The sequence below is a fragment of the Eurypyga helias genome, unplaced genomic scaffold, assembly GCF_000690775.1.
Source record: "Eurypyga helias isolate BGI_N326 unplaced genomic scaffold, ASM69077v1 scaffold32723, whole genome shotgun sequence".
NCBI classification, from domain to species: Eukaryota; Metazoa; Chordata; class Aves; order Eurypygiformes; family Eurypygidae; genus Eurypyga; species Eurypyga helias.
In genome coordinates, this window is record NW_010239777.1 from 11,275 (window position 1) to 35,175 (window position 23,901).

General features: G+C 44.7%; 1 protein-coding gene across 1 annotated transcript in view; it reads left to right on the plus strand.

Moving 5' to 3' along the window:
- YEATS2 (YEATS domain containing 2) overlaps window positions 1–23,702 on the plus strand; it is a gene marked incomplete at its 3' end in the record, with an annotated part of 34,890 nt that extends 11,188 nt beyond the window's left edge. Inside the window, exons 8-21 of the mRNA XM_010148268.1 lie at window positions 1,326–1,370; window positions 2,409–2,595; window positions 4,280–4,519; window positions 6,381–6,539; window positions 8,869–8,972; window positions 11,543–11,650; window positions 12,716–12,889; window positions 14,106–14,364; window positions 15,108–15,269; window positions 16,831–16,946; window positions 17,401–17,556; window positions 18,277–18,450; window positions 19,803–20,001; window positions 23,571–23,702. Of these exons, the coding sequence (XP_010146570.1) occupies window positions 1,326–1,370; window positions 2,409–2,595; window positions 4,280–4,519; window positions 6,381–6,539; window positions 8,869–8,972; window positions 11,543–11,650; window positions 12,716–12,889; window positions 14,106–14,364; window positions 15,108–15,269; window positions 16,831–16,946; window positions 17,401–17,556; window positions 18,277–18,450; window positions 19,803–20,001; window positions 23,571–23,702 (2,215 nt within the window). The remainder of the gene's footprint in view (window positions 1–1,325; window positions 1,371–2,408; window positions 2,596–4,279; window positions 4,520–6,380; window positions 6,540–8,868; window positions 8,973–11,542; window positions 11,651–12,715; window positions 12,890–14,105; window positions 14,365–15,107; window positions 15,270–16,830; window positions 16,947–17,400; window positions 17,557–18,276; window positions 18,451–19,802; window positions 20,002–23,570) is intronic.
- Window positions 23,703–23,901: the final 199 nt, after the last annotated feature.

Sequence of the window (23,901 nt, forward strand, 5' to 3'; positions counted from 1 at the left end):
GTTCTCGCTGGCTTTAACTCAACTGGGTGCTGCAGGGCTCTTTGACTGTTGGTGAAGAGATTACTGTACATGGTCTGAGCCTTATCTCTGTGGGTAGAGTGGGCAGGGCCAGGCTGAGATTCCCCGCTTGTTCCTGTTGAAAAGAGATACCTTTTTCAACTCATCCACCTGTGACACTCAGTAGGATTTATAGTATGTGGCAGTCCTGGAAAATTAGGCCATTGCTCTTGTTTTCCTTTTCATTAATAGTCCCTAGCATTAGTGGAATTAAGTCCTGAGCTAGTTTAGTTTCCTTTTTCTTTGAGCAGTGTGATTAGTTTTATTTAAACTCTGCCTATATTACCAAATTTCCTGCTAATGTAGATATTTCTTGCAGCCCTAAATATAGATGTAATAACCCCTGGAACTTAGAGACATTTCATACAGATGATGAGTAAAATACATTTGGAGAGGTAGAACTTGGGGAGAAACAGGTAGCAGTGTGGTGGACGTTGTGCAGCGAAGGGACCCCAGCCTGCAGAATAAAACTGAGCTGGTCCATGGCACGCAAGAACTCAAACCAGCAAGTCATTGCTCTTCGTGTACTGGGCCTGTGGCTGCTGTGAGGTGATGTGAGTGAGCTGAGCTCTCCTCCATGGCTGGTAACCTCTCTGCCCCTGAGCTCTGGGCACTGTGAGCCTGTCAAACCCAGCTTTGCTCTGTAGGTGTCTTAAAGAGATGCCTCTGGGATTTCCTGCTTCTTCATGAGCTGATATTCTGTGAACAGGTATTTAATCAAAATTATAGTGCAAACATAGAGTCTTCGAGCTGGTTAGTTTAAATCTCTCTGGGTTGTTTTTGTCACTCATTATTATTTCCTCATATTGACATCAGGAATAAAAAAGGACACTCCCTGAAGGCTTCTCTTAGACTGAAATAATAATTGCCCCGTCCCTGGAAACATTCAAGGCCAGGCTGGACACGTTTCAGAGCAACCTGATCTGGTTGAAGGTGTCCCTGCTCATCGCAGGGGCGTTGGACTAGATGACCTTAAAAGGTGCCTTCCAACCCAAACCATCCGGTGATTCTATCTCCCCAACAATCTCATTTCCTTCAGCTGTTTGGCTCATTTCTACTTCAGTGTAGGCTTTGGGTTGGGTTTTTTGCAGAAGAGAAGTGTACTACACAGAGCACACAGATTTCTGACCCCATGGCCCCAAAATACTTGATGCACTGCTGCTTAACAATGTACCTTCAACCTCTTTCAAACATATTGGATTGTAAATTCTAGCTTAATATATGGCTTTGCTCTGGCTAATATAAATATATTGTATTGTTTTACCCAGTTGGACAGGACCTACACAGGCCTGCAGACACTTGGCGCAGAAACGGTGAGTCAGCGGGTTGCGGGGTAAATGTTGTGCTTTGGATCCCTTAAGGATGTTTAAAAAGACAAAGATACAGAGGACTGAGCACTGTCAGACCCACTTGATTTCACAATTTCTGGAATGTAGATTTTGCTTTCTTGTTAAATGGAACGATTATGACACCTTGTCACTTTTCATGACAGCAGTCATTTTTCCCCCTTTCTAATTCAGGGGAGACTGTTCCCAGCTCTTCTTTCATAAAGAACTTAACTTCTACTACAGTTTTAATTTTTATTTCCTTGTGAATCTTCTGGTACCAAATGTCCTGATTTGCATCCTGATGTGCTGCAGGTCTCATACATAAAGAATTTCAGTTAAAGGCATCACCCAACTGCGTCTGAAATTTTACAGTATATTATGTGCTTTTAAGTTTCTGCCTCTGTCAAGTTTTAGTATCTTCATGGAAAGTGAATGCTTAAACTTAACAAAATAAATGAGTAACTCATAGTTTGGTATATCCCTAAAGGGTTTTTTTCATTATTTTCCTCTTGTACTGTAGTGAATGGAAATTTTTATGGTGGTTACATTATTTCAGCTTTTCAGTCTGTGGAGAAAACATTGATGAGAGATGTCTGCTGTGATTAAAGAACACCTTTAAAGAGTAAATAATGTGGTGTGTTTCTCAAGGCCTTATCAAAAAAGGCAAGCTGCAGTTTTGTGCCTTATCCCTGAGGGGGTATGCACACCTTTCCTTAGTGGGATGTATGGAGCCGGGGTCTGTATTCCTTACAGTGTTCACTATTTGGATTTCCCCATGGACTGAGAGATGTGTGTTTTACCATGGTGGGTAAACACTGCAAGATTTTTGTCTTTGCTTAGGTACTGCTGGACCTCTGGGACATCTCCCTGAAATGAATGGGAGTTTTATGCAGAGGTGAAGGAGGAGAGGGAGAGGTTTCCAGACATTAAAATAAAAATACAGGGTGTGGTGGTTTTCACCACTTTCTGTATCTTTACCTAGCTACCAAATACTAATGTCATCCTTTCACCTGTTTCTGGAAGGTAGTGGATGTGGAGCTGCATAGGCATTCCCTTGGCGAGGAGTATCTCTTCTCCCAGTCCTCGGAGTCTGACCTTTCTGACGCTCCTACGTCTTTACCACTGCCGTTGAGTATCCCAGCACCAGTCAAAGCTTCCTCACCAATTAAACAGTTGCGGGACTCCAGCCCAGATGCTTCCGTGGAGAAAGGTAAAGCAAATGAGTGTCAGTGAAATTTGAGTTCTTGGAAGCTCAGCTCTTCCGGATACCTCCTTTTAATTGCTCTTTTGGCTTAAAGGTTGCCAGTGCCACCTGCTCCTTACTCGCATCAGATGGTTATTTCCTCAATGTACTCTGTACTGCAATTCAGAAGTTGTTGTGGCTTATTTGGTTTTGTTGGGGTTTTGATGGTGGTTTTGTTTTGGTTTTTTAATCTGGAGTTTTTGAGTGGGCTCTGTTTTGCTGCATGTGGTGAATATGGATCTTTATGCAGCGGATGTAGTTGGAAAAAAGGTTGTTGAATAGCACTTGTAGCTATGGTCCTGGCAGACTGCTTTGAGAGGGGTTTTTAGGTTTCTGAATGTTTAATGGCCTGTGTGTAGATTTAAGGAGTTGGTCTAGTCATATGTTCAGTTATATATGTCGGTGCCTAGCACGAGCTGACTGTGGGAGGAACGAAAAATGACCACATAACTGTGATGTAGAAAACAAGGCGAAAAAGATGTAGTGTGCATTTGTCTGAGGGTTGGTATCTGTGCACGTCATGGTCTCGTTCTCACGTTCCCCTCCAAGATCAGGAAATGAAGAACCTGTTGCAATGGGCCAGCAGTTGATGCCTTAGGAACATTTGAATTGTCTGAAACAAGCCAGCGCTGGCCCCTTGGACACACTGTTAGGATTTTTAGTTTGCGTGAAGTAGGTAAAACTGTGCCTCTGTTAGTATTTAGCTTTGTTTTCTGAAATTCAGAGTGTCAAGGCTTACGTGACAAACCTTGGTTAACTGGGCTGAGAAACAAGGGTGTCTTTTATGGTTTGCACATTTTACTGTGAGAAACTTGCTGGGAACAGCAACTTTATATGTCAAAATAGTCACATGCAACATGGTTTGATGCCTTTCTTGATTTACCCTGACACTCCTGTGTTCAAGGAACAGCTGTAATGTTGGTGTCTCGCATGGTGCGCTTTCTGGTGGGTGCTGTAATGCCACTGCAGTGCCCTGGCTCAGCGATAAGAAGGTCTGCTGCTCAAGTGCAGCGTTTTCTTGTGGCCAGAAAAGGAGGAACGCAACCAAATTATAAATGCACAGACTTTTATTCAGACAGGAAGATATGCAGCACCTTTAGGTGAGCAGTGCTACAACCGGCAGGAAGAAAGTAAACCTGCCTCTTTCTTACACTGACAGGCAGTGGCTTCTCTCCTCAGCTCCAGGTTAATTGAACTCCTTCTACATCAGATAAGGTGGATTCCTTAACCTAGGTCAAAGGCAGTAGGTGGTCTCCTTGTGCTCTTACTCCATAACATGCACTGCGAGATTCTCTGAAGGAGATCCAGACTTGGTCCCGTGGAGCCCTAACCAAGGACACTCAACTACCAGCAGCTTTTGGTTAATGGAAGGTCATTCCAAGGAAATGTGAGAGAAGTGGCCGATCAGCTGCCACAGCTGGAGGGGCTGTGCCGGCAGCATTTTAATCTTTTGAGAAACAAACCCAACAGGCTTGCACAGGAGGAACTCCCTATCCCGCTTTCTCCTCATTTGGTGCTGCCCACCAGTTGCTTTTCCTTCCTCCGAGAGTGTGTTTGTCATACCCGAGTTCTGTTTGTGTAGAGACGCACAGTAAGGAATTAGATGTCTCAGCCTAAGAACTATTTCTCTTCTTTTCCCTGTTTTAATCAGGATTCCCTGGGAATGCTGAAACCGAAAGACATGCCACGTTTTATTCCCTGCCATCTTCGATAGAACGGACTCCCACCAAGTTAGCCACACAGAAAGTTGCCTTTGGCTCTCATGGAAATTCAGCCTTTCAACCCATTGCAGCTAGCTGTAAAATAGTGCCTCAAGGTCAGAGTCCAAGCCCTGCAGAGTCGCCAGGAAAATCCTTCCAGCCTATCACCATGAGTTGCAAGATTGTATCAGGTGAATGTTAAAGAGAGTGAACCAGTTGGACTTGTTTTGCATTCTTCCCCTGATTTCCTGCCAGTGTTTGAGCATCTGGCAGTAGGAAACTTTAGAATAAGGAGCTAAACACACTTCTTTAGTTCAAGGAAAAAACCCCACAAGTGTGAAATACTTCACCTCAGATCAAAAGCAGGATGAGAGCTGTTCTCTCCCTGTTCTTGAATGCTTTTAAGTATGAAAATGATAGTCTTTAACTGGACTGCTACCCACCAAAAGACCCAGGCAAGGACACATCATCCTTTGGGGATATTTGTTTGTGGGAAGAAGGCGTTCTTCTCCCTCCCGCTTTCAGACAGCTGGGATGGATTGAGATGAAAACTTTTTTTCTGAACATTGGGCGAATAATCAGGGTCAACCTTGTAGACCCAAACGGTCACTCTTGTACTTGCAATATCTCCTCGGATGGAACAGCTTTGGTCTTCCTATTCCAAAAGTCCATCCTCTGGATTAGATTGTCAGCTGACTGCAGGGAGCAATGAGATACTCTTTTGATAGCTTCCGAACCAAATGTGGCCAGGGTGCTGTTTACTCATTTCACTTACAGCCCCTTCCCTGCCTGGGCATGATGCCATCCGCTGGATGATGTTTTCCATCAGAAAGCTTTAATGTGCAGCTCACCATGTTGCATGTTGTGAAGCTGAAAGGTGACCTGTTAAATTCCTTTGTTTTCTGGTGTTCAGGGCAGGGAGGATGAATCACCAGCTATCAGTACATGTGATTTCTCATGATCTGCTCCCAGATAATTTTCCTCAAGTTTGTCTGGTTGGGGTTTTTTAAATTAAATTTCAGTATTTTTCCTTGACATCTTTAAACTGTGTTCAGGCTGATTTACATTTGAACCTATGCCAAGTGCTTTCTTCTTTCTTAATAAGCTCTTCTCTTGATCTTCTTTTCCCGAGGCTTCCCAGAAAATAAGAATTACAGGGGCCATCCTATCTTTCTTAAAATCCTTGGACTGTTCTCTGTTGATCTTTGCTGTTTAATTGTTTCCATGCTAAATATTTTTCCAAGGTTCTGCTGAGAAGTGTCACCCCTTTCAGATTTCAAAAGCAGTTTAGAAGACGTGGCGATTTTATTTGATCAGCATTTGTGTTCCATTTTAATTGTCAGTCACTGCCAAGAAAGCAGATTAACAGGCATTCAAGGCTTAGTGTGCTTGCTGCCGCCTCTTCTCTCTGATCACTTCCTTGCCTGTCCTTTTCTCTGCATTTCTTGTTTACCCTCTCATGTGGCTTTTTTCTTCTCCAGTTTTGCTCTGTCCTGGTCCTCTTACCCAGAAGTTGCACATTTTAGAGTTTGCTTTCAAGAGCTTCTGCTGTAGTGAGAGCAGTGAAGAGACAAGGGCGTCCATGCCTGTCTGATGGCTGCTGCTGTGCAGCTTTTTCACCTGAACTGCTGGGTTCATGGCTCTGAATGCATATACTGTGGGCTCTGCAAGGGACAGAGAGCGCCTGTCAAGCAGCTCAGCTCTCTTTCTCCATCTGCTTGGGTGGACTGGTCTTGGCAGTGAGAATGATTTAAGGAACATCCCTCAGGATTCAGGGATGGTCCAGATGGCTTCTCAAGGTCCCTTTGAACCCTGCTTGTCCTGATAGGCAGAGAATGTCCAGGGTAGGTATGAGCCACAGTGCTTAACGTGCCTTTTCCTTTCCTTCTGTCTCCCCTTTCCTTCTCCAAGTCCTGTGATCTTGCTCAGGCTGGGAATTGCATCCTCAAAAAATGTTCCTTCTCTAAGCCATTTAAAGAAGTACAACTATTGCTGTATTTTTATTTTCTCACAACATTTACAAGATAGAAGCATTGGACTTTTTTTCTTAAGGTTCTCCAATATCGACCCCTAGTCCATCTCCGCTACCTCGTACCCCAACCTCCACTCCGGTGCACATGAAGCAAGGCTCTGCTAGTTCAGTCATTAATAATCCGTATATTATTGTGGACAAGCCTGGACAGATGGTTGGAGCAGCAGCCACAAGCACAGGTGTGTAGTGTGATCACTGAAGGCAGTGGCTTAGTCTTACCCATTCAAGTTTATTCTCCCTATAAAATGATGAGTATAATAACAGTATTTCAGCTTGCAAAGGTGGAAAGGTGCTCAGCAAAAAAAGAGGGAGGTGTTTGCACAACTGGCTGGTGTAACATGGCTAAGGGGGTCTCAGACATTAACATAAATCACTGGCACATTGCGCAAGGCTGGTTTGAATTCACAGATACCTCTTCAAAGAAAGCCTGTTTATTGCAGGCAGAAAGAGGAGAAAGTAATGTGCACAGAGATTTAAACACTGCCCAAGTGACTGGGTGAGGACTGTGTTGCTGATGGGGGCAAAAAGCATGGAGAGCTTGCAACAGCTTGCAGATCAGTCTTAAGTTTGAGTGTACAGTGCTCTAGATGTGCTCAAGTAGTTGAGTAGACGTGGGTTACCAGGATAACAGCCGTGTTCCTTTCTGTTGCTGCTCTCAACTTCTGGCTGGTCTGATTCCAGCTGGTTTGGATTCCCTCAGTGCTTCAGTGGTGACATCAGCCTGGGGTCAGGAGGGAGGACTGAACTGCAGGATGGGTGATGTGTATGGGAGTCAGTCTTTGTGTTGGGTCTGGAGGAGAGGTCACTCAAGTCATTTATTTGTTGTGACTTGTGGCCAAGAACTGCTGTCTATTTAAAAACATGCTTGCTTGTGTGTGCTTGCCAGCATCTCAGAAGGATGCTTAGAGGCATGTGGTGAACTGCAGCATCCATGTAACACACAAACCATTCACTGGGCATGGCTGGAAAGTGCAAAAATCCTTCTCTTAATAACCATTCCTCCTTTTATCTGAGGGAACACAGCTGTCATGTTCATTTTAACTTCATCACAGAGGCACTTGATAGGGGGAGCATAGTCATAGCTGAATATTTTTATGTATGTTTTGGGGCTTTCTTGGTAACACTGAAGCTGTTTCACCAGTAAGGATTTTTGTGGTTGGTTGGGGGTTTTCTGCCTTTTTTCTTTCCTGTTTCTTCTTTACCTCCAGCCTGATGGTCTACTCTGCATGTGTGGTTTATCGTAGTTTGGGTAACTTCCGTGTTCTCCCAGTAGAGGTTTGGACATGGAGGATAGGATCTGTAGATGCACCAGATGGTTTGGACACAGAAATCTTAATGCCACTAAAGGTGCCGTTTCCCATCACAGTAGTGTGATGGAAGTACAGGCTGGCCTGGAAGAAACTGCGGCTGCCTCTCCCTGCCCTGCACACCTGCCACTTCCCCTGTATCCTGCACGAGTCAGGTCAGATCAGTGGCGGAGCAGAAGACTGATGCCATCCTCTCCCCAGATTGAATTTTGGCAGATAGTCTCATCGCCAGACCGCCCTGTATGAGGGAGCAAGAGAGAACGTGGAACTGGCCTTTTGGCAACGGCAGCCAAAATTGGATTGAGTGCAGTGTGATATTACAGACAGAGTCACATCATATTTAAAAAGAGGGGTGAGGTCTGAAACTTCATGCTCCCTGAAAACCAGCCTTTCCAAACCCCACTACTGCGAGAAATGGCTGCTCATATACTTTTAAATTTAAGTGCAGATTGTGGTAGAACAATATGAGAGACTAATTGTGTTTCGTGTGTGTAATCCATGGATTTGGCATGTCTTAAACCAAACAAACAGCAGTAACAAAACTGCTGCTGAGTGAGTGGTGTTTATGTGCCCTGACAACGCAGGGTAAGCCTACCACTGAACCCCCATCCATCTCGGGGGTTAGCAGAGTGCTGTGACACTCGTCTCCCTGTGATGATTTTGCAAGAGCAGCCTTCAGGCAGAGGAGCCTATGTCTTCATCCCCTGTTTCTTCCTTTTCCCTACCTCACTCTGTCCCTTCTCTTGTTACTTCGACTCTCTCCTTTTCTAGCCTTCCTTTCCCCTCCCACTCCAGCCTCCTCCAGCCTTGCCCCATGCCAGTGTCCGAGGCCAGCATAGGTTCAGGGGGCTTTGGGGCAGGGCAGGATGTTACATCTGCAGCAGCGAGTTCTGACTGGCAGCTCATTTATGCTCTAATTTCACACAGTCACAGCTGTAGCTGCTATCCTCAGTGTCCCAGGCAGGTGCCTGCCCATTTGCTTGGAGCAGACAGAGCTTCCAGTGGAGGGTACATTCTCTGGGGCGTGGAATCTGCAGGTGGAAATTTAGTAGAGGATTTGTTCTGTGCCCATGCCAACTCCCACATGGAGAACACAGAGTCGAAACGAAATGCCGTGTTTCTTGTTAGAAGAGGTTTCGTGTGTTCAGCGGCACCGCTCGCCGTCCCTCGCCTGACATCTGCGTTGTTTCCTGATGCGCAGGGAGCCCGACCAGCAAACTGAGCAGTGGTTGTCAGGCCTCTCACAGAACTGGATCTCCGGTGTCGAAGACCCATGGGAGCAGTTTTGTCACCTCAGTTGTCAAGGTAATGTTCTCCGTAGGTGTGTACTTTCCATTTAAAATCCAGCTTCCTATTAAACAGAGCTTTTTAGTCTTATAAATTCTGCATTTTGGGCAAGTCCTTTGGGTTGTCATTTCATATGAAGGTTTACGGTGTCTAACAGATGGAGCCATATGAGAACGTGTTGGCTGTACAAGATGATAGCGTCGCTCTGTGCAGCTCTAATTAGACTTGCCTACACCTCTGTTAAAGGCACTGCTCTCTCGCTTTCCTACAAGGAGATCCGCGGTGGGTACAGCTCTCAAAGTGTCTTGTCTTTCAAAAAAGCTCCTCTGTAGCTGCCTTTGATCTTCTTCACTTTGTTAGTGACAGTGTGTGATTAAACCAGAGGTGCCTACCTCAAAACCTTCGCTCTGTTCATCATTTTTGTACAGCAGCTGCTCCTAGCAGCCTGAAAATAGATCATCTAGTGGTTTTACAACTGCCTGCATTTAGCAAAGTGTTTGTGTAAACAGTGGAGTAACCAAATGTATAAACAAACAGTGATAAATAGGGTTCATGCTTCTGATCTGCAGAGCCCAGAAGGTAGGAGCTGAACTGTCTCGCATAAAATCTCTCCCACGTCATGTGCTAGGGAAGGATATTTCTGGCAGGCAAGTGGTGTCAATGAGGCTCTTTCTGAAAGCAGCTGGTGGGTGTGCTGCTGAAAACAGGAGTGTTTCCCTGTCTCCAAGTCACAAGGATATTCCTTCTGGATATGGTGTCGGGGGGAGGTTTGCCAGCCAGCCTGCAGGGAGCAAATCACTGCACATTCGGAATGGAAAGGCTTCCTGTGCCTGTTAGGGGAAAAAGTGTTGAAGATGAAGCAATTCATTTGGCGTTATCATTTTAATGTCAGGTGTGCAGCTAGCTGTTCAGCTTTTAAGAGCCTGTCTGCTCAGATGGATTTCACTTAACTGTGTTGAAAACCATTCATTAGTCTTTATTTTTCACTGAGTTGAGACAGTTCTTTCTGAAGGGTTTTCAGTGAGTCAGAGTAGGCACATGTCATTAGAAACCGTTGAATTCTTTATTTCCAGGGAGAAGTTAGAAACAAAGATATTTTTAAAATACATATAAAAATCATAGCTTTGTAATCAGAAACATATTTTCATTTATGTCTTCTGGTTGGTGGAAAAGCCGTAATTTTATGGTTTCTTTAAAGAGGAAGGTTGTCTGATAGTTCAGTATGATGTTACAGATTGTGCTTAACTCACCACCTTTTATCTCTTCACTGTGTGCTAGTTTTCTCTGGGGCTTTTTTAATAACTTAAGGCTGTGTTTCTTCAGCCACTTCAAAACGATGGATATGCAGGCTGCTGTTGAGAGAACGATTATGCCTCTAGCCTTGTCTTCACAACCCCCTGTTTGTTACTAGTTGTGCAGTGATGTGGTGACCCAGAGCAGACAACCAGTCTGGTTGAAAACTAGTCTGTTTTCAGCCATATGTGTTGGTTGGTACCAGGAAGACAGCGGGAGTATTAGGTTAGAGTCTGAGGGCTTGCCTTCATCGTCATGATCCAACGCAAGGATGGGCCAGGTGATTGTGAAACCGTGGCTTTAGAGTTCACATTGATTGTAACAGAGTACAGTTCTTTTACTTAAACTGGAACCATAAGAACTTCCTCAGATGCACTTGGCTTCTTTACAGCTTCAGATCCAGAAATTCCAGGGGCATGATGGTGAGTTCTGCCTGGAAAGGCTGTGTGCATTCAGGTCTTTCTAGTTACAGGAGAGCAAAAAGTCATCTGAGCGAATCTTGCTTGCAGACTTAAACGGAACATTTTTTCCCCTCCATAACTTGTTTCTTCTTAGACTGTCTTCTCTTTCTGAGATTGGGTATAGGATCACAGAAAGGTGGAGCTTGGCAGGGATCTCTGGAGATCATCCAGTCCAACTCACGTGCTCAGAGTGGGGTGAACTAGAGTAGGTTGCTCTGTCTGGTCAGATTTTGAGCCTCTCCGGTGCTGGAGAATCCACAACCTCTCTGGGCAACCTGTTCCAGTGTTTGGTCACCATTAAATTAAAAAAAAAAAAACAAAACAAACCAACAACAAAAAACAAACCAAACTTAGTTAAACAGAATTTGCTGTGTTTCAATTTGTGCCTGTTGATTCTTGTCCTTTCATTGGATACTACTGAATGTTGTCTGGCTTGATCTTTACACCTTCCCATCAGGTATTCATACACATTGATAAAATCCACACTCAGCCTACTTGAATTTTGCAGCTCTGAAATGCTTTGTATAAAAAGGTTTGGGGGAGGGAACATGAGTCTATTTCTTTCACCCATGTATGATATGGTAAGAAACCATTACTGTTGTTGAAGATGTAATTTTCCAAATACATCCTACTTGGTAGGTTGTATTAAGTAAGTTACACTCCTTTTACTTAAATGTTGACTGATTTTGGAAATGGCTGATTTGTCCAGGTGATTTGGGACTGCCCAGGTGGTCCACACTACCCTTCATTAGCAGTCACTTGTTTTGTTTCTTGTATTGGACGTTTCACTGACTTTTTTTTTTCCTTTTTTGTGCCATGTCTCTCTGTTTGCAGCAGGAGGATTCTCTGTTTGCCACCATGCCACCCCTTTGTCCCATCGGGAGTCATTCCAAGGTACAAAGCCCCAAATCAGTCACTGGAGGACTTGGAGCTTTTACAAAGGTATTCCTCTTGGCTTTTGTGCTGGGATAAGGAGCCCAGTAATGCCATTCCATGCTGACTTGTGCTGCGAAGTGTGTAACTCCCAGCACGTGGAAAACTGTTGCTGGAACCAGGACGTCTTGCTGCCAAGGGCTGTCTATCACCTCTTGAAAAACATATCTTGTTTTCTTTTCTTGTCCTGTGGTTTTCCTGTTCCTGCAATATTTCTTTTTATCTCCTCTCTCATCCTTGTTTTTCTGTGAATCACTGTCGTATTGGGGCTGATCTCTTTAAAGCTGTTTTTTAGTGGGGTACAGTAAAAGTAAACTGCAGTACATTTATCAGGAGCTTCTTCAGAAATGCTATAGTGATTTCTGAATGTCAGGTGTTGCCACTTGAGAGTGCATTTCATTAAATGTTACCATCCAGAATTTAAAGTTGTTTCTGGCAACATTAGGTGATCCAAGTAAAAGGTGGAAGAATGCCTGCTACCAGTTACAGTACCTACAGAATTCTAATGCTGGGAAACCTAGCCTTTCTTGAGTTGCTGATCTTAGAGATTAGATTTAGGGCCTGTTGCAGGGAAACATAAAGCATATAGACAAAAGAATAAAGTCAGCTATAGCAATTTACAGTATCTATAGCTACATTATTGGTTGTACTTTTTCAGGATAGGAAAAAAATATTAAGTTTAGAATGTGTTCTGAGCGGGAAGGTGCTTAGAAATTTGAAAACTTAGTGTTCTGGCTCCTTTCTGAGATGCAGGGCCTGAGGAAGTTGGGTCTGGCCAGGTCCATTGTTAGTATGACTAGTAGTGGTAATATTACTAGTGGTTTCTGTGATTTCTATGAGTTCCTCTCAAATCTGGAATGCTCTGTAAAGACAGGCACACCCCTCTCACACTTGTGCATGGGGAGTAGCCCTCATCTTGGACCTGCGTTAGAATCCATCTGATGGTGTGTAAGAACCACATCTGAGTTCACTGCTGCCTGACCTTCCTTGCAGACAGGTTGTTCCAGAAATGATCCCCAGTGATTGAAAGTGTTTGCTTTTCTTCATTATTTATTATTTCTTCCTATTTAAAAGGTGATAATAAAGCAGGAGCCGGGAGAGCTGCCCCAGCAACCCCAACTACCAGCGACAGGGACGACCACGCAGACCTCTGTGCAGCAGTATGTCACTGTAAAAGGGAGCCACATGTTAGCTTTGTCACCGCAGAAGCCGGTCGTGAGCACAGGCGAGGGGACGGTGCAGTCTAAGGTATGAGACACTTGGTCACCTTTGGTGTGGTGTAAGCTGGCTTGTCTGTGGTTTCAGTGCAACACCTCATGCTTCTCCGAAGGGTGTAGGGTTGCTTCTGTCTCAGTCAGAGGCAGCAGCACCGTGGGTAGCTAGTTTCCCCCTGTGCACGGAGTGCGTCGTACCATGCTTACCTGTAGTCCCTGAGAAGGGAGCAGGGTGAGCAGGAGCTGCTGCATTTTGTTCCGTGCAGGGAACGTCTCCCACTTCTGTCTCGCCCATTGCAACAGCGGGGTGGGAGTGGTTTTGATCTGGAGCCTGACAACCCAGAAAGTTGGCTGCCATCATCAGCTGTTGCTCACTCATCCGAGTCTTTCTGTAAGAGGAGGCAAATTCTTTCCTTGGATGGCAGGCCTGCAACAAAAAAGAATGGGACAGGTAGGGAGTGGGGTGGAGGCTGAGCCAGAACTAGCATGAGGTGGAAGCAGTCCTACTTGAGTGGCAACTCAAGTGTTTTATTGTAGGAGTCTGTGCCAGTACAGTGCTGCTGTGACGGCAGTGACGCAGCCTCTGAGAAGGCACGGTAACTGTGCAGTGACGAGATGACAGATGTCTCAGAAATTGCCTCCATTCTCGCCCGTTTCCACTGTGGATAGAGTCAAAGCATGTGCCAAGCACGAGAGATTACATAAGAGAGCTTTTGCTTTTGCATAAGTAAATATATATTTCCATTTGCAACAGCTCGTTGTCCTTTTTACTGCCTTATTTGCCTGTTTGAGCAGGTATACAAACTCATGTTTGCCTGCAGCTACTGTCAACACATAAAATCGAAGCACTTCGTGGATTCTGCTTTGAGGCCGTAGTTTTCCAGGGAGTCTGTTCCCATGGATGTGTTGAAAGTAAACTTCTGGATCTCTGTGCTTTGCCAAGGCAAGCTTTATCTTCATCTGGAGATAAGCCATTGCTTGTATATTAGAAAAAATGGAAGTGCCCTGTAATTTGAATATACTTAACCTTTTGTGGGTGCTCTGAAATCCCAGTTGTGTTTAACAGTTTATCGTTTTACTTGGGACTGGCCTCTTGCCAATTTAATTTTGTTTCCAAATGAATAGCTTTTATACGTGACTGGACATGTATGAAGTGCCCTGAAATGCCTAGAGATGGAGGAAGCGTACCAGCTAGCGTTCACGTGACTGGATGATGTGCTGCTGGCAAGAGCAATATTTGTTTGTTGCAGGTTGTTGGCATTCCAGTCGGTTCTGCTTTACAGTCGACAGTCAAACAAGCGGTGGCTATCAGTGGTGGCCAGATACTCGTGGCAAAATCTAGCTCTTCAGTAGCAAAGGCTGTTGGGTCGAAGCAGGTTGTGACTCAAGGTGTAGCCAAAGCCATCGTGAGTGGAGGTGGAGGGACAATTGTTGCTCAGCCCGTGCAGACTATAACGAAGGCGCAAGTTTCTTCCACGGGTGCCCAGAAGAGTACCTCTCAAGGCTCAGGTAGAGTAACTTTACACCTTGTTTGATGGGTAGACTCCTCTGTAATGATTTCTTCAACTGCAGAATAACTAAGTGTGATTGAAAAACTTCAAAAAGAGTGGAGAGGTCAGTAGAGAAGTTCAGGCTGACTGATATTAATAATGAAGCAAATGTTAACTCATCTGTAAGGGGAAAGAGGGAGCACAAGTACTTTAAAACATGCAGTCTTCTGTGAGTGGGCATCAGGCAGATATGCTGGGGAATGTGCTAGAGACCTGGTAGTGCATGGAGCCTCACATTTTTGCCCAGCATCATGCTTCTTAGGTGGTAGAAGGGCTCCATGTAAATCCTACCAACAGGAGACAAACTGTTGCCTATTGCATCTTCACATTTTCTACAGTGCTTACGGTTATGGGAGTGTGGGCAGAAGCACCCGTACAAGCTGAGCGTGTTAGCTAGGGCTCTGGACTGCTGTGGAAGGGTGTTGTGTGTTCTCTGGACTGGAGTAAGCCCATACACCCCATGGCTGAGCTGGTGTGGCCTGCAGCTGGAAGTGGTGCTGTGTGCAGAGGGACGGTTTTTGTCAGACCTGTTCGAAAAGGTGTCTGTGCATCACTGGTGGTTAGTCTGCGGTTAGGCCAGCTGAGTGTGGATTATCAGAGGCTACCTGCATGTCACTCCTAGTACGTTCATCCTGTGCAGATTTCAATGCATACCACCACCTGCAAGCAGTGGTTTTATTTGTTGTTATTCTTCCTTTCTAGTGATGGCCACACTGCAGTTACCAGCCACCAACCTGGCAAACCTGGCAAACTTGCCACCAGGCACCAAACTGTACCTCACCACCAACAGCAAGAATCCTTCTGGGAAAGGAAAACTGCTTCTGATACCCCAAGGAGCCATACTGCGAGCCACAAATAATGCTAGTTAGTCTTGCAGGGAAATCTAATGAGTTAAATAATGTAATCACTGCATAATTAATACGTTCGGTGTTTTTGCTATAAAGCATCCTGGTACCGTGGAAGTCAGGAATGGGATGGGGTTTCTTTGTTCACAGCAACACAGTGTGTGGTGCTTCAGACTGAGATCTCACAAATGTCTTCTGTTATAGATGAAACTGCTTTTCATGCAGTGCTTTCCATGTCTTTCGCCCTGTGCTGAAAGCAGACAGTGTAATTTTCCTCAAAATTCAGCGAATTCTTTAACTCTTCGTTGTGATCTGTAGGAAGAGACAACTGCATTTTCGTGATGTAGAACTGAGGTGGATTTGAATGCAGCTGTGAAAGCTCTTAATGAGTATTGGAATGGCACCCTGGAGAAACTAGAAGCATAAGAAACTAACTTTGAAAAGGGCAAGATACTGTAACTGGAACGAGGAAAGAAACAATTTAGAATATTGATACAAGATTTGGCCCCAGGCTGTTGAGACCAGTAGATATACTTTGTTGTTAATGGGCTCGTGAATCAAAGTTGCTGTGAAATACATGGAGAATAACATTGCTAGAATAGTTCTGATGGACGGTACATGTTTGTAGTGCACTGTTGCAGTAGGGAAAAACCAGGATTTGGACTGTATAGATGAAGAGTTTTGTTGTAAGCCTTCTCCAGGATGCTGCCTTTGAAGCTGGGGATTGGGATGGGAGGTGGATTGGGTATAAACTTTTTGCTCCCAGTTCTGATACTGGCAGGGAGAAAGAGGTATTATTCAGTTTAATATATAAAGCTGTAAATACCAGAAACATGGCAATAGAGTACCTGTCACTGAAAAAGTAGATACTCTTTGTGAAGGTATTTTTGGGCTGTAGAACTTGTGATAGGAGCCTCATTGCTTGAGATTTAGAGAGGGAGCTGGGGCAGTCCAGCCTTGACAAGGAAATAATCTCACAGGGTTCAAGGAAGACCAAATACTTGTGATTTTTATGACAGATCCATAAGTATTGGTTTTACCCTTGTTTCTTAATGGGAGGCTGCAAAAAAGCCCGTGTCTAGGCTGTTCTTTCTGTAGGCAGAGCAGTATCAGAGTGTCGCTGCAAATTACCACTGCTTGGTATCCATGATCTAATACTTCGTTAACAAAATTGAATTGGAACTGCCAATGAAAGTAAAATTAAGAAGCCAGTGGGATTCAGAGTGTTTTTAGGGCTTTTGCTGCAGATTCATAACTTGTAAAAGACTGATAAAAACACTACATCTTTTGACAGCATCTTCTTTTGATAGAAAAATCAGAACAGCCTGAAATGAGCTTTGCTTGCTCACCAGTCCTTCTTATTTCTCCCATAGCCCCTTTCATTCGTGACGTTTGCTGAGCTGTAAGAGAGCACAGCAGCACATCTGAACAGTGCTGTACTGGGTAATAATATTACTCAGCTGCAAAACATGGCAGCAAGCATCTTGTAAAGTGCTTTCAGTTACTTGTGTATACGGGGATGCTTTATCAGCTGACAGTGTCTGGTTACCAAAGGGTCAAGCCTTTCCTCCTGGTTTCAGGTCTCCAATCTGGTTCTTCTACGAGTAGTGGAGGAGGAACAACAACCCAAAGCACAAGCAGTAATTTGTCACAGCACCTCACCTATACATCCTACATCCTGAAGCAGACACCCCAGGTCAGTGGTGTAAGCGTCTTCATGGAAGCAGATTGACATTTCAGGCTGCAGTGGCAATATGTGGATATCCTGTGGTTCTGTAGTACATGAAACATTCGTGGACCATGGGATCTAGATCCTTTCCTACAACCTCTGCCTCACTGCCCTCTGCCAGGCACCTGCTTAACAACTTGCTGTTGCTGTAGGCACATCTCTGCTCCTTACCTCCCCTTGCAGGGTGGCACCCTCCTGGCTCCTTGTGGGCTGAGAAAGCAGGGCTAAGCAGTGGGGAGGAGAGGCACACTCTCCAAGGGTCTCCAGAAGGAGAGGTGTTGTGATAGAGATGAAGAGTTATCTTACACAGTCGGATGCTTAAGAGTTGGAGGAAAGAAGTACATATAGGAGAATAAAGGAAGAATGGAGTAAGAAAAACCTGTTTGAATGTGCTAACCTCCCTAATTTACTTCTGGATCAGGGCACCTTTCTGGTCGGCCAGCCTTCTCCTCAGAGTTCTGGGAAGCAGCTGACTCCAGCTTCAGTTGTTCAGGGCAGTGTAGGAGTCGGAGCATCTTCCACACAAGGACAAGCACTAAAAGTGATAACTGGACAGAAAACAGCTCTGTTTACACAGGTAATGAGCAAATGATGTGTTTCTCTCTTACCAGTCAGCATTTTGTCAGATACAGCCACACATTCTGAAAGTTTTTCCTTTTGTAGCTGGTTGGTTTGGGTTTTGTACAACTCGATGGTAGCTGTGCTAAGGAAAGCTCATGAAGGCCTACTTTTGTATGCAGGTATTGGACCACAGTTTTCCAGCTTTATTTCTGTTCTCAGAGTGGGTCATGTGTAACTTGGGTTGCTCGTTTGTAAATGTGCTCTGGGATTTCTTAGTGAAATGGAATTGGAGAAGTGAATACAGTCAGGTGCAAAAATGTGCTTAAATGTTTGAACCTTAGAAATGGGTCACCTGCTAAAGCTCTTAAAAATTTTTGGGTTTGGTATCCCTCAGAGGTCCTTTTAAAACTACCAAGTGGTCCCTATGAAATTCAGACTCCCCCGAGAGTACTTGTAATTAATTGATCACCCAGAATTCAAGATTGATAGGCATATTTTTGCAACATCAACAGTTTGATAAAGTTGATGTATGAGGTGGTAACTTTGTTGTAGCTATTATTGCCACAATTTGCCTTTTTCAGAAGTCTTTTGAAAATGTTTTTCAGTAATATAAAAAGCATTTGTCATGTTTGTTTCCTTGTTGTTGTGTTGTGGGTTTTTTAAGCCACTTAAAAAAAAAATCCAAACAAACACACCTTTTTCCTTTTGCTGAACTCTTTTTTTTCTTTCTCCAAAGGCTGCACCCAGTGGACAGACGTCGCTGGTGAAAATATCAGACGGGTCCATCAAATCCGTGCCTGCCTCATCCCAGCTCTCCAAACCTGGCACCACTGTGCTGAGGGTATCAGGAGGTGTTATCACCACAGCTGCTGCTCCTGCCGTGGCCCTTCCTACAAACGGGGTGGCCCAGGTGAGAAACAACTTTGCCATTATTCTGTATTGTAACTTTTGCACTCTGGCCTCTATAATCCCCAGGAAAGGACTCCTACTGCTATTGGTATTCTTTTCAGCCAGCTTTGCTGGTGGGTCTGTTCTTATTTGTGTGCCAGCGCAGTGCACACACCTCTCTCCGTTGGTTTGCTTGCTGTTTGGCACAAAGCAGTATCTGTCAAGAAACAGGGGAGAAGCTAAAACTTGCACTTTCTTGCTCTCAGTGTCATTAAAATTCAATTAGGCAGGAAAGGCTTTATCTGAAATAGCTTCTGCAATCATACAGAGCAGATATTTGGGCTACACAGCCTTTAAGCACCAAATCTGTTCCCAGCGCAGAAATTTGTGGAAGAATATGAAATCCCTGAAGCTCTGTATCCAGCAGGCCAGTGAAAGCCAGCAGTAACTGTCCTGTAGGTCACTCCTCTGAGATCATGGTGCCATCACCAGATTTCAGAGGCTGGCAGTGGCCAGGGTTCGTGGTCCTTTGGTCCTGATTGTGTTCTAAGGATGTCACTTCTCTCCACGCTGGGGAAGTCGTAACAGCGCAGCCTTGGAACGAGGTGCTTCAGCATAGTGTGAGGTTGGAAGTGAAACATTTGCGTCGCTAGAGTCAACGCTGTTGGTTGTGGATGCAGCCATGTATCCTACTGAGGCAGGCTTTCCACCTGGAGTGGATTGGGAGTCCATGGGACGGGGAAGAGACAGCAAAAAGAACAGTGTATAGTTTACTGGGAGGGTTCCCCCAGCCTTGCTGCTTTTGCCTGTGGAGAGGCAAAGATTAAACAAGTGGAGGGTTGGCGCATGCTGCCCTCAGAGGGCCGAACATTGGTGTACACAGCATATATAGGTGAAGATGCTAAAATTTGTGTTAAATGCTACTCGCTGTTTTCACAGCTCTTGGTGAAGCTGCAGGGATAGAAATTTTCTGTCCAGCCTCTTTATCCCAAACTTGCTTCCCATTTCTCTGCTGATACCTCTGGACCTGTGAGCAGCAGGGAAACATGAAACATTTCTGGGTCAAATTTCTCATCTGGAGGCCTAAATACTTGCAGAAGTGAAGGGACCTGGCTCCAGATACTATCAAAATGGTTGTGGTAGCAGTTCCTGTGTGCACAGTTTCAATTTGTCTGCTTGCAAGAGCTTCCATTCTGTGTGTACCATCACTGTGTGTGGGGTTTTGGCTATGTGCTTGAGACCTCCTTGCTTCTTAATGATAGATAAATAGACATTTGGTCTTATTACTTCTAGATACTCCCTCATTGTGCTTATTGTTGAGTCATCTATGACATGAAAAGGAATTTGTTATCCCTCTCTGACTCTTTTATGCAGCAAGTAGATAATGCAGGTTCCAGTTCATCATCTTCTGGTGCTCCTGCAGCAAAGACAGCTGGACAACAACACCAAATCTGTATAAGCCAGAGCCAGTCGACTTCGTCAGTAGTGAATAAGACTGCTACTTCTACTGTTGTAAGTGTTGCTTCTCTGATGACTACACCAACGCCTGTGACTGGAAAAGCTGCAGTATCAGGTATTAAGCTCCCTTCATGCCTTTCCTATAGAAAGTTTGAAATCAGGTGTGAGCTCTTTAGATGTCTTCACTGTAGATGGAAGAATGTAGAGTCACCTGCATTTGTGAATGTGTAAAGGTGAAGTTATGCTTTCCAAAGCATACCTTGTGAGCATAAATTTTGGCTTAGCCAGAGAGATGTGTAAATAATTTGGCATCCTACACATCAGTGAATTGACTGTATCTGTTACAAATAACAGTGCGAGTTGCCCACTGGTGTTGGTGAGGGATTTCAGTTTTCATGGCAGGTTCTCATTGAAGCTGCATTCTGCCTGTTCAGGACCACAGTGCATCACTGAAAGCTGAAACTGTTGAGGTTCCAGCGAAGACTACAGACTGGTTTGGTTTGTGAAAGTGAAACTCCACTGAACTTGGAGAAGCTGCATGAGCAGAATTTGGCGTTGAGGCTTTGCATCTGCTCTGCTTGGCTTGAAAAGGAGAGACATGTTAATTAGGGGGAACTGAAGGCTTTGCAGTCAAAATCCATTAAGTACAGTGAGGTAGACTGGATCTGGGATGTTTCAAGTTAATAAAAAAAGGGGTAATATAGATGGACTGCCTTTATGTAGAGGGGAGTTTTCCTTATTTAGTTTCATTGTTCTCCAGTACCTTTTACATCATGGAAAGCAAATATAGCAGGTTTAATTTGTGTATTATGAGTTAAAGTTAGAAATTTTCATTTTGACTCCTGATTTACCTGCTGGCAGGTTCTGTTCATTTGAAGTGACTTCTTACTAGGTGGAAACAGAGTACAAATACAGAAAAGAGTATGTGACACTGAGCCCATCTGACAGTGTCTTTTTTAAGCAGCTCTTCTTGTTTCCTACATACGGTCTTCCAAACTCCTTTTTTCATCACTCTTTCACAGAGCTTGAAAGTAAGTAACAGTCTGTTAAGACTGCCACAATTCTGCAATAAGCAGTTGAGTATTTTCCTCTTTGCAAACAAAGCAGCAAGGTTTGGGTTGAATTTTCTTTTGTAGGAAATGCACCATTCTAAATAACTTTCAGATTAAGACTGCCGTTTAGGAATGAGAGTGTCATCTAGTTTGCTTGGGGTTTTGTTTGTAACCTGAGTCTAACTTCATCATGAATCCCAAAAGAAGCAGGTATTTTGGTGTTTAAAAAAACACCACAAAACAAACAAACAAATTGCCCCACCCTGTTAAAATTCTGGAGATGCATATTTTTAAAGGCAACTGTTAAAAAGACTCAAAATTTTGCATTGTTTCACAATGAACAGTGTCTCCCACCCATCAGGCTTAATAGAGTGAAAATGTGCTTTCTCACTTGCCTTCCTGTTTGAGTCCCTTGGTGTGCTATCCTGAAACATCGGTGCATCACAGACTTGAGACATCCCCCAAGGCACACTCTAAGTGATGCACCTTGAGAAAGTGTGGTAAATCCTCTGGGAAGAGACTCGCAAAGCCATGAGCATTTAATTGCTTGCTGGAGGCTGGCTCTGTGCCAAAAGAGACCTTTTGTTCACCATTTAACATCCTCAGGAATACTGCTGGGGGTCTGCGTCAGAGCGAGCCAGCCACCGCTGTAGGGCTTGGCCATCCTGGGGCTGTGTGTTTGAGAAGGGTGGAGGTGGAAGAAAAGGTTCTGCCAAGATGTGTAGCAGTCAGATTTTTAATTCTAAGAACATGGGCTTTTATTTAAATTAGTCTTAAACAGACTAAAATGTTTAAAAAATAAATTGATAATACTAGGTTAGCCACCTTGCCTGATGGTGAAAGCCTAACTGACCGGTGCTATGCATCTTCCAAACCAAGACACATCTGCACCAGACCGTACATGTCTAGCACTTGCAAGGCAGTTATGGTTTTTTACACAAGAATAACTTACGAGGGGGATGGAAACTTTGTCTTGAAGCAAATCGTGAGTATAAAATTACTGTTGTGAAACTAAGAAATGTACTGTTGGCAGCATTGTAAAATAGAAGCCTATTAAATTTCCACAGTCTGAATAAAACTTAGCTATAGATTGAATACAGTTATACTGGAAGTAGCCAGATTAGCGGTAGAAAGGATGGATATGGGCCCAAATCATGTTAGAGTGCTGGCTGTGGTGGTTTACGGTGTCATCACCGTGGAGCAGAGAGCTGGTGTGGGCAGGTGATGAGGGCTCCTCACCCATGGCACTGTGGTGTGGCTTGGAGCCATGCTGGTTCCCATTGAAGTCACTGGGTGCTGCCATTGATAACGCTGTTAATAGAATCATAGAATGGTTTGGATTGGAAGGGACCTTAAAGACCATCTAGTTCCAACCCCCCTGCCATGGGCAGGGACACCTTCCACTAGACCAGGTTGCTCCAAGCCACATCCAGCCTGGCCTTGAACACTTCCAGGGATGGGGCATCCACAGCTTCTCTGGGCAACCTGTTCCAGTGCCTCACCACCCTCTCCAGGAAGAGTTTCTTCCTGATATCTAATCTAAACCTCCCTGCTTTCAATTTGTACCTGTTACCCCTTGTCCTGTCACTACAGGCTCTTGTAAAAAGTCCTCTCCCAGCACCCTTGTAGGCCCCCTTCAGGTACTGGAAAGCTGCAATGAGGTCTCCTCGGAGCCTCCTCTTCTCCAGGCTGAACAAGCCCAGTTCTCGCAGCCTTTCATCATAGCAGAGGTGCTCCAGCCCTCTGATCATCTTCGTGGCCTCCTCTGGACTCGCTCCAAGTGGTCAATATCCTTCTGATATTGAGGGCTCCACAGCTGGACGCAGCACTCCAGGTGGGGTCTCACCAGAGCAGAGTAGAGGGGCAGAATCACCTCCCTTGTCCTGCTGGCCACACTGCTCTGGATACAGCCCAGGGTACGGTATCTGAATGAACGGATATCTGAATGTCCTGCTTGTTCGTGTAACCTGGACTAAAATCAGTGATTCCATTCAGTCCCCACTTTGATATGTTTCCTAGCTTGATTAGCCGTCCTTATGGGTGTATTCAGTGCATGTTACAGAAAGACAGGACACTTGGGTCGGGTATGTCCTTCATCAGACTTGCTGTGCAGCCTTGGGCTCGTCAGTTAGCTGAAACACGGTTGGTTGTGTGGTTGTGCTCTGCTGAATGCAGGGGGTGCTGCTACGCTGGGTTGCAGAGGTGTGCGTGGTGCTTGGGTACCTCAGTGAGTAGGGCAGAGCTGCTGGTCGCTGGCTTGCCAGACCCTTGAGCGCAAGGTCTTGATCTGACAAGGGTGTTTTGCTCTGTGCTGAGCCTGCTTCAGATGAAAGGTTTGTGTTATATCAACTTCTGCTTAAGGTTACTTAACGTAATTAGGAAACCTGCCTCACGAATATCGGAGCGCTGTGGCGTGTGTAATACTGTGCGCACCGGTGCAGCACCCCAGTATTTCAGCAATCATTTGTGTCAGTAAAAACTTGTCTGGCAGTTCACTGAACTGTGGCTTGTTAAGAGGGTGGCAGTGCTAGCTTACATGCCATCCTGGCTCAGGCAGAAAGGGAGAGAAGTAGCTGGAGATAAACAAAATGGTGTGTTTTATTTAACATTTTGTCTTCCGTTCTTCTTGCAGGGTTGCTAAAAATCCACTCAAATCAGTCTAGTCCACAGCAGGCTGTTCTGACAGTTCCCAGCCAGCTTAAACAGCTCGGTGTAAACACAGCTTCTGGAGGTGTTCAGACAATACTCATGCCTATGAACAAAGGTAAAGGGCAGAGGAGGATGACAGATGGTGTTTGAAAATCCCCTTTGGCACAGGGTAGCTCTTGGTCACTGTTGGCATACATGGTCTAAAGTTAGAGATAGAAGAAAATGTAGCAGGGAAATTCATCCCTAAACTTTGTGCTGCAAACAGTGTGTTACTTCTGAACATGGTTATTTGTCAAAGTGTATGAAGTTTGATT